This window comes from Myxine glutinosa, chromosome 2 (genome assembly GCF_964187855.1).
Source record: "Myxine glutinosa chromosome 2, kmMyxGlut1.1, whole genome shotgun sequence".
Taxonomy (NCBI): domain Eukaryota; kingdom Metazoa; phylum Chordata; class Myxini; order Myxiniformes; family Myxinidae; genus Myxine; species Myxine glutinosa.
Window position 1 is genome coordinate 132,814,972 of NC_136262.1, and position 17,440 is coordinate 132,832,411.

At 52.4% G+C, this 17,440-nt stretch overlaps 2 protein-coding genes across 9 annotated transcripts in view; one reads left to right on the forward strand and one right to left on the reverse strand.

Moving 5' to 3' along the window:
- The window catches only part of LOC137421239 (bromodomain-containing protein 9), a 170,732-nt gene extending 163,786 nt beyond the window's left edge, over positions 1–6,946 (reverse strand). For all 3 annotated transcript variants that reach the window (XM_068107105.2, XM_068107104.2, XM_068107103.2), the window contains exon 1: positions 6,699–6,946. In XM_068107105.2, coding sequence (XP_067963206.1) covers positions 6,699–6,747 — 49 coding nt within the window. In that variant the 5' untranslated portion in view covers positions 6,748–6,946. The remainder of the gene's footprint in view (positions 1–6,698) is intronic.
- Positions 6,335–17,440, forward strand: part of LOC137421238 (adenylate cyclase type 2) — a 298,504-nt gene continuing 287,398 nt past the window's right edge. For 2 of the 6 annotated variants that reach the window (XM_068107098.2, XM_068107097.2), the window contains exons 1-2: positions 6,355–6,454; positions 17,228–17,384. The gene's annotated coding sequence lies outside the window, so the exon portion shown is untranslated. Of the gene's footprint in view, positions 6,461–16,833; positions 16,888–17,227; positions 17,385–17,440 lie in introns of all 6 variants that reach the window. The other 4 variants (XM_078771678.1, XM_068107099.2, XM_078771680.1 and 1 more) reach the window with 4 other exon arrangements.

Sequence of the window (17,440 nt, forward strand, 5' to 3'; positions counted from 1 at the left end):
TTCAAATCACACCATTCCTTCCTTTCCATGCCAATCCTTTTTAAATCACACCATTCCTTCCTTTCCATGCCAATCCTTTTTAAATCACACCATTCCTTCCTTTCCATGCCAATCCTTTTCAAATCACACTCCATTCCTTCCTTTCCATCCCAATCCTTTTCAAATCACACTCCATTCCTTCCTTTCCATGCCAATCCTTTTCAAATCACACTCAATTCCTTCCTTTCCATGCCAATCCTTTTCAAATCACACTCCATTCCTTCCTTTCCATGCCAATCCTTTTCAAATCACACTCCATTCCTTCCTTTCCATGCCAATCCTTTTCAAATCACACCATTCCTTCCTTTCCATGCCAATCCTTTTCAAATCACACTCCATTCCTTCCTTTCCATGCCAATCCATTTCAAATCACACTCCATTCCTTCCTTTCCATGCCAATCCTTTTCAAATCACACTCCATTCCTTCCTTTCCATGTCAATCCTTTTCAAATCACACTCCATTCCTTCCTTTCCATGCCAATCCTTTTCAAATCACACTCCATTCCTTCCTTTCCATGTCAATCCTTTTCAAATCACACTCCATTCCTTCCTTTCCATGCCAATCCTTTTCAAATCACACTCCATTCCTTCCTTTCCATGCCAATCCTTTTCAAATCACACTCCATTCCTTCCTTTCCATGCCAATCCTTTTCCAATCACACTCCATTCCTTCCTTTCCATGTCAATCCTTTTCAAATCACACTCCATTCCTTCCTTTCCATGCCAATCCTTTTCAAATCACACTCCATTCCTTCCTTTCCATGCCAATCCTTTTCAAATCACACTCCATTCATTCCTTTCCATGCCAATCCTTTTCAAATCACACCATTCCTTCCTTTCCATGTCAATCCTTTTCAAATCACACTCCATTCCTTCCTTTCCATGCCAATCCTTTTCAAATCACACTCCATTCCTTCCTTTCCATGCCAATCCATTTCAAATCACACCATTCCTTCCTTTCCATGCCAATCCTTTTTAAATCACACCATTCCTTCCTTTCCATGCCAATCCTTTTTAAATCACACCATTCCTTCCTTTCCATGCCAATCCTTTTCAAATCACACTCCATTCCTTCCTTTCCATCCCAATCCTTTTCAAATCACACTCCATTCCTTCCTTTCCATGCCAATCCTTTTCAAATCACACTCAATTCCTTCCTTTCCATGCCAATCCTTTTCAAATCACACTCCATTCCTTCCTTTCCATGCCAATCCTTTTCAAATCACACTCCATTCCTTCCTTTCCATGCCAATCCTTTTCAAATCACACTCCATTCCTTCCTTTCCATGCCAATCCTTTTCAAATCACACTCCATTCCTTCCTTTCCATGCCAATCCATTTCAAATCACACTCCATTCCTTCCTTTCCATGCCAATCCTTTTCAAATCACACTCCATTCCTTCCTTTCCATGTCAATCCTTTTCAAATCACACTCCATTCCTTCCTTTCCATGCCAATCCTTTTCAAATCACACTCCATTCCTTCCTTTCCATGCCAATCCTTTTCAAATCACACTCCATTCCTTCCTTTCCATGCCAATCCTTTTCAAATCACACTCCATTCCTTCCTTTCCATGCCAATCCTTTTCAAATCACACTCCATTCCTTCCTTTCCATGCCAATCCTTTTCAAATCACACCATTCCTTCTTTTCCATGACAATCCTTTTCAAATCACACTCAATTCCTTCCTTTCCATGTCAATCCTTTTCAAATCACACTCCATTCCTTCCTTTCCATGCCAATCCTTTTCAAATCACACTCCATTCCTTCCTTTCCATGCCAATCCTTTTCAAATCACACTCCATTCCTTCCTTTCCATGCCAATCCTTTTCAAATCACACTCCATTCCTTCCTTTCCATGCCAATCCTTTTCAAATCACACTCCATTCCTTCCTTTCCATGCCAATCCTTTTCAAATCACACTCCATTCCTTCCTTTCCATGCCAATCCTTTTCAAATCACACTCCATTCCTTCCTTTCCATGCCAATCCTTTTCAAATCACACCATTCCTTCTTTTCCATGACAATCCTTTTCAAATCACACTCAATTCCTTCCTTTCCATGCTAATCCTTTTCAAATCACACTCAATTCCTTCCTTTCCATGCCAATCCTTTTCAAATCACACCATTCCTTCCTTTCCATGCCTCTCTATCTTCTTCCACTTTTCTCATATTGCAACCTCTGCCCTATTCCCTCTTATCGTTATTTGTTCCATTGTTATATAAATTCCGAGTTTTCCCAAATTTGGTGTGCTCCAGCTTGTATCCAGCTTTCTTCCCCTCATCCATTATTCCTCCGAGTGTTCTGCTATGTCCCTCTCCACTCCTGTTGGTGTGATTTTCCACTCTGCTCCGCTTTGTGTTGTCACTTGTCCATGAGCCTCGACTTTGCATGAAAAAAAACAAGGGAAGGACATCGAGATAAAGGGAGGAGCATTGGCTTAGATTGATGGATGCGGAGGTAAAGGCAGGGACGCGGAGGTAAAGGAGGGATGCAGACTATATGGAAGGATGTGAGGGTATATGGAGGGACACGGAGATAAAGGGACGGATGCGGAGGTAAAGGGAGGAATGCGGAGGTAAAGGGAGGGATGCGGAGGTAAAGGGAGGGATGTGGAGGTAAAGGGAGGGATGCGGAGGTAAAGGGAGGGATGCGGAGGTAAAGGGAAGGAGGCAGACTATAAGGAAGGATGTGAGGGTATATGGAGGGACACGGAGATAAAGGGACGGATGCGGAGGTAAAGGGAGGGATGTGGAGGTAAAGGGAGGGATGTGGAGGTAAAGGGAGGGATGCGGAGGTAAAGGGAGGGATGCGGAGGTAAAGGGAGGGATGCGGAGGTAAAGGGAAGGATGCGGAGGTTAAGGGAGGAATGCAGACTATATAGAAGGATGTGAGGATATATGGAGGGACACTGAGATAAAGGGAGGGATGCGGAGGTAAAGGGGTGATGCGGAGGTAAATGGAGGGACGCGGAGGTAAAGGAAGGGATGCAGACTATATGGAAGGATGTGAGGTTATATGGAGGGACACGGAGATAAAGGGAGGGATGCGGAGGTAAAGGAAGGGATGCGGAGGTAAAGGGAGGGATGCGGAGGTAAAGGGAGGGATGCGGAGGTAAAGGGAGGGATGCGGAGGTAAAGGGAGGGATGCAGAGGTAAAGGGAGGGATGCGGAGGTAAAGGGAGGGATGCAGACTATATCGAAGGATGTGAGGGTATATGGAGGGACACGGAGATAAAGGGAGGAATGCGGAGGTAAAGGGAGGGATGCGGAGGTAAAGGGAGGGACGCGGAGGTAAAGGGAGGCACATGGAGGTAAAGAGGGGGCCACGGAGGTAAAGAGGGGGACACTGAGGTAAAGGGAGGGTTGCGGAGGTAAAGGGAGGTATGCAGAGTATATGGAAGGATGTGGGGGTATATGGAGGGATGCAGAGATAAAGGGAGGGATGCAGAGTATATGGAAGGAAGTGGGGGTATATGGAGGGACGCGGAGGTAAAGGGAGGGACGCGGAGGTAAAGGGAGGGACGCGGGGCATATGGAGGCACGCGGGGAATATGGAGGCACGCGGGGAATATGGAGGCACGCGGGGAATATGGAGGCACGCGGGGAATATGGAGGCACGCGGGGAATATGGAGGCACGCGGGGCATATGGAGGAACGCGGGGAATATGGAGGCACGCGGGGAATATGGAGGCACGCGGGGAATATGGAGGCACGCGGGGATTATATGGAGGCACGCGGGGATTATATGGAGGCACGCGGGGAATATGGAGGCACGCGGGGCATATGGAGGCACGCGGGGCATATGGAGGCACGCGGGGAATATGGAGGCACGCGGGGCATATGGAGGCACGCGGGGAATATGGAGGCACGCGGGGCATATGGAGGCACGCGGGGAATATGGAGGCACGCGGGGCATATGGAGGCACGCAGGGAATATGGAGGCACGCGGGGAATATGGAGGCACGCGGGGAATATGGAGGCACGCGGGGCATATGGAGGAACGCGGGGCATATGGAGGCACGCGGGGCATATGGAGGCACGCGGGGAATATGGAGGCACGCGGGGCATATGGAGGCACGCGGGGCATATGGAGGCACGCGGGGCATATGGAGGCACGCGGGGAATATGGAGGCACGCGGGGCATAAGGAGGCACGCGGGGCATATGGAGGCACGCGGGGCATATGGAGGCACGCGGGGCATATGGAGGCACGCGGGGCATATGGAGGCACGCGGGGCATATGGAGGCACGCGGGGCATATGGAGGCACGCGGGGCATATGGAGGCACGTGGGGAATATGGAGGCACGTGGGGCATATGGAGGCACGCGGGGCATATGGAGGCACGCGGGGCATATGGAGGCACGCGGGGAATATGGAGGCACGCGGGGATTATATGGAGGCACGCGGGGATTATATGGAGGCACGCGGGGAATATGGAGGCACGCGGGGCATATGGAGGCACGCGGGGCATATGGAGGCACGCGGGGAATATGGAGGCACGCGGGGCATATGGAGGCACGCGGGGAATATGGAGGCACGCGGGGCATATGGAGGCACGCGGGGAATATGGAGGCACGCGGGGAATATGGAGGCACGCGGGGAATATGGAGGAACGCGGGGAATATGGAGGCACGCGGGGCATATGGAGGAACGCGGGGCATATGGAGGCACGCGGGGCATATGGAGGCACGCGGGGCATATGGAGGCACGCGGGGCATATGGAGGCACGCGGGGCATATGGAGGCACGCGGGGCATATGGAGGCACGCGGGGCATATGGAGGCACGCGGGGAATATGGAGGCACGCGGGGAATATGGAGGCACGCGGGGCATAAGGAGGCACGCGGGGCATATGGAGGCATGCGGGGCATATGGAGGCACGCGGGGCATATGGAGGCACGCGGGGCATATGGAGGCACGCGGGGCATATGGAGGCACGCGGGGCATATGGAGGCACGCGGGGCATATGGAGGCACGTGGGGCATATGGAGGCACGCGGGGCATATGGAGGCACGCGGGGCATATGGAGGCACGCGAGCATATGGAGGCACGCGGGGAATATGGAGGCACGCGGGGAATATGGAGGCACGCGGGGAATATGGCGGCACGCGGGGAATATGGAGGCACGCGGGGATTATGGAGGCACGCGGGGATTATGGAGGCACGCGGGGATTATGGAGGCACGCGGGGAATATGGAGGCACGCGGGGAATATGGAGGCACGCGGGGCATATGGAGGCACGCGGGGAATATGGAGGCACGCGGGGAATATGGAGGCACGCGGGGAATATGGCGGCACGCGGGGAATATGGAGGCACGCGGGGATAATGGAGGCACGCGGGGATTATGGAGGCACGCGGGGATTATGGAGGCACGCGGGGCATATGGAGGCACGCGGGGAATATGGAGGCACGCGGGGCATATGGAGGCACGTGGGGAATATGGAGGCACGCGGGGCATATGGAGGCACGCGGGGAATATGGAGGAACGCGGGGAATATGGAGGCACGCGGGGAATATGGAGGCACGCGGGGCATATGGAGGCACGCGGGGAATATGGAGGCACGCGGGGAATATGGAGGCACGCGGGGAATATGGAGGCACGCGGGGAATATGGAGGCACGCGGGGCATATGGAGGCACGTGGGGAATATGGAGGCACGCGGGGCATATGGAGGCACGCGGGGAATATGGAGGAACGCGGGGAATATGGAGGCACGCGGGGAATATGGAGGCACGCGGGGAATATGGAGGCACGCGGGGAATATGGAGGCACGCGGGGCATATGGAGGCACGCGGGGCATATGGAGGCACGCGGGGAATATGGAGGCACGCGGGGCATATGGAGGCACGCGGGGCATATGGAGGCACGCGGGGAATATGGAGGCACGCGGGGAATATGGAGGCACGCGGGGAATATGGAGGCACGCGGGGAATATGGAGGCACGCGGGGAATATGGAGGCACGCGGGGAATATGGAGGCACGCGGGGAATATGGAGGCACGCGGGGATTATGGAGGCACGCGGGGAATATGGAGGCACGCGGGGCATATGGAGGCACGCGGGGAATATGGAGGCACGCGGGGCATATGGAGGCACGCGGGGCATATGGAGGCACGCGGGGAATATGGAGGCACGCGGGGCATATGGAGGCACGCGGGGAATATGGAGGCACGCGGGGAATGTGGAGGCACGCGGAGTATATGGAGGAACGCGGAGTATATGGAGGAACGCGGAGTATATGGAGGCACGCGGGGTATATAGAGGAACGCGGAGGTATACGTATAGGGAGGGACGCGGAAGTAAAGACGAAAGAGAGGAACGCGGAAGGAAAGAGGGACACGGAGGTAAATGGATGGATGAGGGAGGAAAGGAAGGACGTGGGAGTGTATGAAACATGGGACAAGCCGTTGCAGGTAAAGGTGAACAGGGGATTAGAATCCCGATGTAGTTGCGGATGTAACAGTTTGTTCAAGCAAGGTGTGAATTGGCATTTGTTTTTAAATCAGTAAAAATAAGGAGTCATCATGATCAATCACAAAACATCAAAAACTCATGAATTTCGGGTGCTGGAGAAATCGTGAAGTGAACAGGTGTGGTCAGGTGTGAGGTGTGAGGTGTGAGGTGTTCATGCTCATCCGACGTGAATCGTACACGAACCTTCATGCGCCCGTTTCTCCGTCTTGCGCTTTTTATGCCTTCGGCCCATTTTGGCCACAAGTCTCTAAAACTATTATTTCCCCTTTAAATACAAACACAATGATAATTGAGAGTCGTCAATACAAACACAATTTCCAGCGTTTAGCAGCATTAGTACCAATTAGAGAGGAGGTTAAAAGTGAACCGAGAAACGCTCTCATTAAGAGAACACGACACCGGAAGTACTCGACAGGTCACGCATCTTCTTCTTTTTAATATTTGATAATAATGGCGTCTTCAGAGCCGTGAGACTCTATATATACCACCTTCCGAAATCTTATTAGAAGGAGCGAACAGGCCTCAGAAAGTTCACACTTTCCGTTTCGTTTCATTGACAAATTTAATGATGGAGTCGAGGATTCCATTCTGTAGATTTTGATCCCAAATCCTGATTTATTTTGTAGAATTAAAGAGAGGAGCTCGCGGTGCCTCATAGAATGGACATTGCATAAAAAGTTTCCAATTCCTGGGGTTTGTTGCATTGCTGCCATAATTATGTCACAGTGAGTCGAAATCCAGGAGCAAAAAATAATTACTTCAAGGGAATAATATAAAATATTATTCATATTATAAAATATAATAATCCATATCAATGCCAGAAGGTCAAATGATAAAATGGAAGAGCTTGAAGCTAAATTAGATGGCGAAGTGAAGTGCAGTGGATGACACGACATCGATGCAGTCAGCGAGACGTGGTTTAATGAGGAGACAATTTTTGGAGGACATGGTGTGTTCCATTACTAATTAGCTTGTTGGGAGCGATCGCCACGCCAAGTGGCTGAAGCACTCAAGCAAACATTCGAACGAAACGGTTGCATAAATAAATAAAATTGAGAAAAGAAGAAGCGGTCGGAGGAGAGGACCACGAGCGGTGGGACATGAGGGTGGGGGTGGGGTTGGGGTTGGGGTTGGGGGGGTCGGGGATAAGACGAAGAGTAAGAGCCATGAGGGTCGGGGTCATGAGCATCGGATTGGGGGTCGGATCAGCCATCGGGGATATGTGGGTCGGGTCGGGGGACGGGGGCATGACAGTCAAGTCAGGAGGCGGGGACATGCCGGTTGGGTCGGGAGGCGGGGCCATGTGGGTCAGTCCAGGTCAGGAGGCGGGGACATGACGTTGGGGTCGGGTCAGGAGACGGGGACATGCCGGTTGGGTCGGGTCAGGAGACGGGGACATGCCGGTTGGGTCGGGTCAGGAGACGTGGACATGCCGGTTGGGTCGGGTCAGGAGACGTGGACATGCCGGTTGGGTCGGGTCAGGAGACGTGGACATGCCGGTTGGGTCAGGTCAGGAGACGTGGACATGCCGGTTGGGTCGGGTCAGGAGACGTGGACATGCCGGTTGGGTCAGGTCAGGAGACGTGGACATGCCGGTTGGGTCGGGTCAGGAGACGTGGACATGCCGGTTGGGTCGGGTCAGGAGACGGGGACATGCCGGTTGGGTCGGGTCAGGAGACGGGGACATGCCGGGTGGGTCGGGTCAGGAGACATGGACATGCCGGTTGGTGCGGGTCAGGAGATGGGGACATGCCGGTTGGGTCGGGTCAGGAGACGTGGACATGCCGGTTGGGTCGGGTCAGGAGACGTGGACATGCCGGTTGGGTCGGGCCAGGAGACGTGGACATGCCGGTTGGGTCGGGTCAGGAGACGTGGACATGCCGGTTGGGTCGGGTCAGGAGACGGGGACCTGCCGGGTGGGTCGGGTCAGGAGAGATGGACATGCCGGTTGGTGTGGGTCAGGAGACGTGGACATGCCGGTTGGTGTGGGTCAGGTGACGTGGACATGCCGGTTGGGTCGGGTCAGGAGACGTGGACATGCCGGTTGGGTCGGGTCAGGAGACGTGGACATGCCGGTTGGGTCGGGTCAGGAAACGTGGACATGCCGGTTGGGTCAGGTCAGGAGACGTGGACATGCCGGTTGGGTCGGGTCAGGAGACGTGGACATGCCGGTTGGGTCGGGTCAGGAGACGTGGACATGCCGGTTGGGTCGGGTCAGGAGACTGGGACATGCCGGGTGGGTCGGGTCAGGAGACATGGACATGCCGGTTGGTGCGGGTCAGGAGATGGGGACATGCCGGTTGGGTCGGGTCAGGAGACGTGGACATGCCGGTTGGTGCGGGTCAGGAGACGGGGACATGCCGGTTGGGTTGGGTCAGGAGATCGGGACATGCCAGTTGGGTCGGATCAGGAGATGTGGACATGCCGGTTGGGTCGGGTCAGGAGACGTGGACATGCCGGTTGGTGCGGGTCAGGAGACGGGGACATGCCGGTTGGGTCGGGTCAGGAGACGTGGACATGCCGTTTGGTGCGGGTCAGGAGATGGGGACATGCCGGTTGGGTCGGGTCAGGAGACTGGGACATGCCAGTTGGGTCGGATCAGGAGACGTGGACATGCCAGTTGGGTCGGGTCACGAGACGTGGTCATGCCGGTTGGTGCGGGTCAGGAGACAGGGACGTGCCAGTTGGGTCGGGTCAGGAGACGTGGACATGCCGGTTGGTGCGGGTCAGGAGACGGGGACATGCAGGTTGGGTCGGGAGGTGGGGACATGTGGGTCAGCTCCGGTCAGGAGACGGGACATGATGGTTGGGCCGGGTCAGGGGACGTGGACATGCCGGTTGGTGCGGGTCAGGAGACGGGGACATGCCGGTTGGGTCGGGAGGTGGGGACATGTGGGCCAGCTCGGTTCAGGAGACGGGGACATGCCAGTTGGGTCGGGAGGCACGGACATGTGAGTCGGTTCGGACGTCGGAGACATGAGGGTCGGGTCAGACGTTAGAGACCTGAGAGTCGGGTCGGGCATCAGGGATATAAGGGTCTGGTTGGGGGTCAGGTCGAGGTCATGAGGGTCAGGTTGGGCGTTGGGGATATGCGGATCAGATTGGGGGTCGGATCGGGCATCGGGAACATGTAGGTCGGGTCAGGAGATGGGGGCATGACAATCAGGTTGGGCGGCGGGGACACATGGGGTCATGAGACGGGGACATGACGGTTGGGTCGGGAGGTGGGGACATGTGGGTCGGTTCAGACGTCGGAGGCAATGAGGGTCGGGTCGGCGTCGGAGACATGAGGGTCGGGTCGGGCGTCAGGGATATGAGGGTTAGGTTGGGGGTCGCGTCGGGGTCATGTGGGTCGGGTCGGGCATCAGGCTCATGAGGGTCGCGTCAGGCATTGGGGTCATGAGGATCGGATTGGGGGTCGTATCGGGCCTCGGCGATATGAGGGTCGGTTTGGGAAGTCGAGTCGGGCATAGGGGACATGAGTGTTGAGTCGGACGGCAGGGAAATGAGGGTCGGTCGGGCGTTGGAGACATGAGGGTCGGGTCGCGTGTCGGAGACATGAGGGTTGGGTCGTGCGTCGGAGACATGAGGGTTGGGTAATGCGTCGGAGACATGAGGGTTGGGTCGCGCGTCGGAGACATGAGGGTTGGGTCGCGCGTCGGAGACATGAAGGTTGGATCGCGCGTCGGAGACATGAAGGTTGGATCGCGCGTCGGAGACATGAGGGTTGGGTCGCGCGTCGGAGACATGAGGGTTGGGTCGCGCGCGTCGGAGACATGACGGTTGGGTCGCGCGTCGGAGACATGAGGGACTATTGAGGGTTGGGTCATGCGTCGAGGACATGAAGGTCGGGTTTGGGGTCAGGTCGGGCATCGGGGTTATGATGGTCGGGTCAGGCGTCGGGGATATGAGGGTTGGGTCAGGCGTCGGAGACATGAGGGTTGGGGCGCGTTTCGGAGACATGAGGGTTGGGTCGCGCGTCGGAGACATGAGGGTTGGGTCGCGCGTCGGAGACATGAGGGTTGGGTCGCATGTCGGAGACATGAGGGTTGGGTCGCGCGTCGGAGACATGAGGGTTGAGTCGCGCGTCGGAGACATGAGGGTTGGGTCGCGCGTCGGAGACATGAGGGTTGGGTCACGCGTCGGAGACATGAGGATTGGGTCGCGCGTCGGAGACATGAGGGTTGTGTCGCGTGCCGGAGACATGAGGGTTGGGTCGCGTGTCGGAGACATGAGGGTTGGGTCACACGTCGGAGACATGAGGGTTCGTCGCGTGTCGGAGACATGAGGGTTGGGTCGTGCGTCAGAGACATGAGGGTTGGGTTGCGCATCGGAGACATGAGGGTTGGATCGCGCTTCGGAGACATGAGGGTTGGGTCGCGCGTCGGAGACATGAGGGTTGGGTCGCGCGTCGGAGACATGAGGGTTGGGTCACGCCTTGGAGACATGAGGGTTGGGTCGCGCGTCGGAGACATGAGGGTTGGGTCACGCGTCGGAGACATGAGGGTTGGGTCGCACGTAGGAGACATGAGGGTTGGGTCGCGTGTCGGAGACATGAAGGTTGGGTCGCGCGTCGGAGACATGAGGGTTGGTCGCGCGTCGGAGACATGAGGGTTGGGTCGCGTGTCGGAGACATGACGGTTGGGTCGCGCGTCGGAGACATGAGGGTTGGGTCGTGCGTCGAGGTCATGAGGGTCGGGTTGGGGGTCAGGTCGGGCATCGGGGATATGATGGTCGGGTCAGGCGTCGGGGATATGAGGGATGGGTCGGGCGTCAGAGACATGAGGGTTGGGTCGTGCGTCGGAGACATGAGGGTTGGGTCGTGCATCGGAGACATGAGGGTTGGGTCGCGCGTCAGAGACATGAGGGTTGGGTCGCGCGTCGGAGACATGAGGGTTGGGTCGCGCGTCGGAGGCATGAGGGTTGGGTCGCGCGTCGGAGACATGAGGGTTGGGTCGCGCTTCGGAGACATGAGGGTTGGGTCGTGCGTCCGAGACATGAGGGTTGGGTCGCACGTCAGAGACATGAGGGTTGGGTCATGCATCGGAGACATGAGGGTTGGGTCGCGCATCGGAGACATGAGGGTTGGATCGCGTTTCGGAGACATTATGGTTAGGTCGCGCGTCGGAGACATGAGGGTTGGGTCGCGCGTCAGAGACATGAGGGTTGGGTCGCGTGTCGGAGACATGAGGGTTGGGTCGCGCGTCGGAGACATGAGGGTCGGGTCGCGCGTCGGAGACATGAGGTTTGGGCATGTGTTGGGGACATGAGGGTCGGGTTGGGGGTCAGGTCGGGCATCGGGGATATGATGGTCGGGTCAGGCATCGGGGATATGATGATCGGGTCAGGCGTCAGGGATATGAGGGCTGGGTCGCGCGTTGGGGACATGAGGGTCGGGTTGGGGGTCAGGTCGGGCATCGGAGATATGATGGTCGGGTCAGGCGTATGATCAGCGTATATGACATTTCACAAAGAATCGAGCGAAATCCTCTCAAAGGCCAACATCAACTGTGTCACAACATAAACATGTAAATCTATCAAAAACTTTGATGTGTAATGGATGTGTGATGTGTAATGGATCATGGATGTGTGATGTCATGTAATGGAATATATGTCATGTCATGGAATAGATGCATTGCGTTTGGTGAGGCGGAAGAAAAGGATCGGGGAGATTTGGCGGCCTCATCTCGCGTTTTTTTTGCTTGTATGATCCAGAGAGTACAACAATAAACTTTACAGTGACGGTCCCACCGAGATCTGGAAAAGATTGATATCACCATCGGCCTTATAAGATGTTCTTCGGTGCCAGAAGGACGAACAGAAGGTAACGATTGTAATGAATATAGATGGGAGAGCGTAGCTCCAGCAGGGAGAATAGGCCTCGAGGGGATATGGCCCGGCCCTTTACGTGTAAATTGGGGAGCTAGAGCACCTGAGAGTAAGTAGCCTACAGAGGCTGGGAGCGAGCTGCTGGAGAAGAAGGAGATGGAAAGAGACCGCGAAGCTGGGTCAACTGAATGGCGCAAAGGCAGTGATCTTGGGTCGCGGATCAGGTTGCCACTCTGCTTTAAACTACTGAATGGACAGCAGTTGGAGTGATGAGCAAGGAATACCGAGTTACCCACGACTGTGTCCGACAGTGAAATCCTCCAGATGATAAATGGTAAGCTGACAGTGGGAGGCAAGGAGACCTGAAATGTGCAAGTCATCATGGACGACATGAATGTTGGATCAAGGTTCACACTGGAGGATGAGAGATGGTGAATTTCTTATAGTCCCCACTGAGGGGAGGGAGCCCGGCGAGTCATATAGTGAGTAAGCTACTGAGCAGAGCTCAGAACAAGAAGAACCAGACCAAGACTTGGAGGTTGTGATCCTGAAGGCAGCACTGGAGGAGTCCAGTCATGGAAACGAGTCCATCATTGTAGCGGTGAGTCTGTTGAAGCAGAAGATAATGGATGAAAACGACCATTTCAGGAATCGGTGGCACGCTAGCTGTGAATGCCTGCTTGAGTATGATGGCAGATAAAGATGCTGAGATAGAGGAACGTTGGTGTCAGTTGAACACAGCCTCACTCCTCGGCTTTCCAAATCAGCATGCCCCTGAAGAGCATCCCGTGGTTCTTGGGCATCACGGGATTGCCAACCAGCAGAGGGGAAGGTTCACCGCAGGAAGGCCCCACCTGTAGACCCATTTACAGGAGAGAACCTGGAAATTTGTTTGGATGACTGGCTTCGCTCCCTGGAAAGAGCTGCCACATGGAAGGAGTGGACTGGAGAAGTGCTTCTCTTGTAGCTTTCAGACCACAAGAGAGGGCGAACTCTACAAGAATGGAGTCTGATTGACAGGGAGAGCAAAAAAACATACTCTCTTGCTGCAACTTCCCTCCGCATGAGGCTTGATTCAGGTAGGAAGACTTTGGCTGCACAAGATTTCCGGCATACCTCACAAGCGGAAGGTGAGTGTGTAGCAGATTTTATAAGACAACTAGAGCGCACATTCAATGTTGCATATGGCAGAGATGGAATGTCGAGCAAAACGAGGTATAATCTCCTGCATGGCCAACTTCACGATGGGTTGGGACAAGAGATCATGAGAGCACCAGCCGTTTTGGGGGTGCAGACATTTGCAGAATCATGTCTTGCTGCGCATAATGAGGAGAGGCGCGTCGCGGAGTTGTGCAAGCAACAGCAATATTCAAAAAAAAACTCCACCTCTATGTGTATTAACAAACTGACTGACGATAAACGAACAGTGTCTTTTGATAGCGAGCCAATACATTCTCCTAGCAGGAAAGGATGAACATCCGACCCCAGGATATGCTGACCAACGGGCTTGGTCATCTGACTTGTGATTGCTGATTCAAGCAGGATGAAAGTGGAAGTGCCCACTTCAAACCTAAGGCAAGGGGAACCTAGCAAGTACCAGTGACCCAAGGCACAATGCGTTGAGAGAGCCCCATGCACCAGGGCCCGTATTCATAAACGTACTTAAGTCGAAGTATAACACTTAAGTACCTCCTAAATTAGGTTTTACGAACAAGTGGTATTCAATATACTACTTACCTAATGTATTACACTCAACTTCATGCTTATATTTGAGACACCTCCAGGGGTGTCTTAAGTGAACGTAAGTTGGCCACACACTGTATATTCTATTCTATTCACTTCGACTAGACAGCGAAGAGGCATGGCTGCATTGCTTCTGATAGCACAAGAACGGCTGGTTCGACGGCGTGCAATTCATCGCGAACGAGTATTTCGTGACCGACTTCATCTGCTAGATGAGTACGATGATGTCGAACTATACCAATGATACCGCCTTGACCGGCAAACGATTTTGGATGTTATTGATGTTATTGGTGATAATCTTGATCCATTGACATTGCGAAACCACGCATTGCCAAGGGAACTTAAGGTTTTGGCAGCTACACGTTTCTATGCGACCGGAGCCTTTCAGCTGACAGCAGGAGATACAGTGCAAGTATCACAACCAACGATGAGTCGAGTTGTCTCTCAAGTCACCCATGCATTGCTTCCTTCACTGCAGGCTGTCGTGAAATTTCCATCCAATTTCACACATCACACATCCAATTTCAAAGGATCGAGACATTCCCACCATAGTTGAAGAGTTTCATGAAATTGCAAATTTTCCCGGTGTTCTTGGCCGAGTTGACGGGACACACGTTTGGATTTTAGGTCCCACCCAGCACGAGTGGCAATACAGGCAAGTGAAAAAGTAAGTACACCCCATGTAAAGTTTTGACTTTTTCAACATATTTCAACATACAGCCATTTGATCTTCATTTCAACAATATTGAGAGATAAAGGTGATGTAATATAACAAATATCATGAAACATTTACATTTTGTAGTCCATTGTGTAATTTAAATAAACATAAATGCAAATTTCGCATGTGGAAAAAGTAAGTACACCCCAACATTTATCACTATTTCAAATACTTAAAATTAGAATCAGGTGCACTAGCTCAGGTGCAAATGATTAGAACATCATTAGAGAGGATCTTGGAGGAACCTGTCTTATTTAAACCTCAGACATTTCGTTTGGTTTGCTCTTTGTTGTTGAAGTGTGTGGTGTCACCATGCCTAGATCAAAATAGCTCTCTGAGGCCTTCAGAAAGAAGGTTATAGATGCCTACGAGTCTGGGAAGGGATTTCAAAAGATCTCCAAACAATTTGAAATCAATCATTCGACTGTCCAGAAGATCATCTGCAAGTGGAGAAGATTCTTAACAATTTCCAACTTGTTAAGGCCAGGCCGCCCCAGCAAGTTCAGCCCGAGAGCAGACCGCAAGATGCTGAAAGAAGTCTCTAAGAACCCCAGAATGTCATCACGGGACCTACAGGTAGCTCTTGCTACTGTTGATGTCAAAGTGCACAAGTCTACCATTAGAAAGAGGCTGCACAAATTTGATCTACATGGGAGATGTGCCAGGAGGAAACCTTTGCTGTCCAGAAAGAACATCAGGGCAAGACTAAAGTTTGCCAATGAACACCGAGGCAAAGACCAGCACTTCTGGAACAATGTGCTCTGGACAGATGAGTCAAAGGTAGAGCTATTTGGCCACAGTACCAGAAGACATGTTTGGTGTAAACCAAAGACAGCATTTGACCACAAGACCTGATACCAACTGTAAAGCATGGTGGTGGAAATATTATGGTTTGGGGCAGCTTTGCTGCATCAGGGCCTGGGCAGCTCACCATCATATAATCCACTATGAATTCTTCATTGTACCAGAGGGTGCTTGAGGATAATATGAGGCCATCTGTCGGAAAGTTGAAGCTCAACCGAAGGTGGACCTTGCAACATGACAATGACCCTAAACATACCAGTAAATCCACCAAGGAATGGCTGAAAAGAAAGAAATGGAGGGTTCTGGAATGGCCAAGTCAAAGCCCGGATCTAAATCCCATCGAGATGTTGTGGGGGGATTTGAAACGAGCTGTGCATGCAAGAAACCCCTCAAACATCGCACAGCTGAAAGAATTCTGCATGGAGGAGTGGGAAAAAATGTCTCCCAGTTGATGTCAGAGACTGGTCGACAGTTATAAGAAACGTCTACTTGAGGTTGTTTCTGCCAAAAGGGGCAATACCAGCTATTCGAGCGAAGGGTGTAATTACTTTTTCCACATGCGAAATTTGCATTTATGTTTATTTCAATTACACAATGGACAAAATGTAAATGTTTCATGATATTTGTTATATTATATCACCTTTATCTATCAATATTGTTGAAATGAAGATCAAATAGCTGTACGTTGAAATATGTTGAAAAAGTCAAAACTTTACATGGGGTGTACTTACTTTTTCACGTGACTGTATGTTAACCGGAAAAACTATTATTCAATAAACACTCAAGTAGTGATGGATGCTAGATACCGATTCATCAATGCCGTTGCCAAGTGGCCGGGAAGTACCCACGACTCAGCTGTTCAGAGGGAAAGTGGACTTTCCACAATATTCGAGGAACGGAGTGGTGATGAAGTGCTATTAGGTGACAGTGGGTACCCCGTGCGACCATGGTTAATGACGCCATTTCTCAACCAAAATACGCAGCAGCAAGGAATACGCAGCAGTGTTTGGTGGAAAGAGGAATGGGACAGTGGAAAAGACGCTTTCATTGTCTTCACGGGATGTTGAGATACTTGCCACAAAAATCTTGTGAAATCATTGCAGTGTGTGCACTTCTTTACAATCTTGCAATTGACAGAGCTTTGCCTGATTTTGATGAAGAGCCAATCGCACTGTGGCCGCAACCCGAAGATGACCCGGAAAATGTAATTGTTTTACCGAACAGGGACAATGGGACTGCAAGAAGAGATCAAATTGTCAATGCTCACTTCTGATAGATGTAAGTGAAATGAAAAGCATAAAACAAATTAAATAATGCTTATTCATGCATGTATTTCACATGTTCACCTTAGTCGTTACAGTATTAAATCGAAGATTAGTGTAGACATGCGGAACCGGTACATCATGACTTCCATAGGTCGCCGGCATGAAATTTCCGGGACAAGCTAATTTTTGCTTCTTCAATTGCAATACCTCTATTTCTAACGACAGCTTGTTATTTTCCAATCGCAGTTTTTCAATTTCTAATGTTGCTCGGGTCTTCTCAAGAGACAAAAGATCTTTGTGCATCTCTGTGATATCTCTGGCTTCATCAGCTTTGCGCTTCGTTTTCTTTTCAGTTTCCTCGGCCAAAGGCGGGCATGGATTCGGCAATGTTGCAGGCGGTTTGCGGCTTCTCGTTGCTGTGAGACGTGTCATGGAGGCGTCACTGTTTGTTGATGGACTGTAGAACAAATACCTTGTGTCAACTCGACCATCATTATAGGGCATTCCATGGTATATCATACAGCCTACATCATTCTACCACTGTACATATCACCAAATAGGACAGC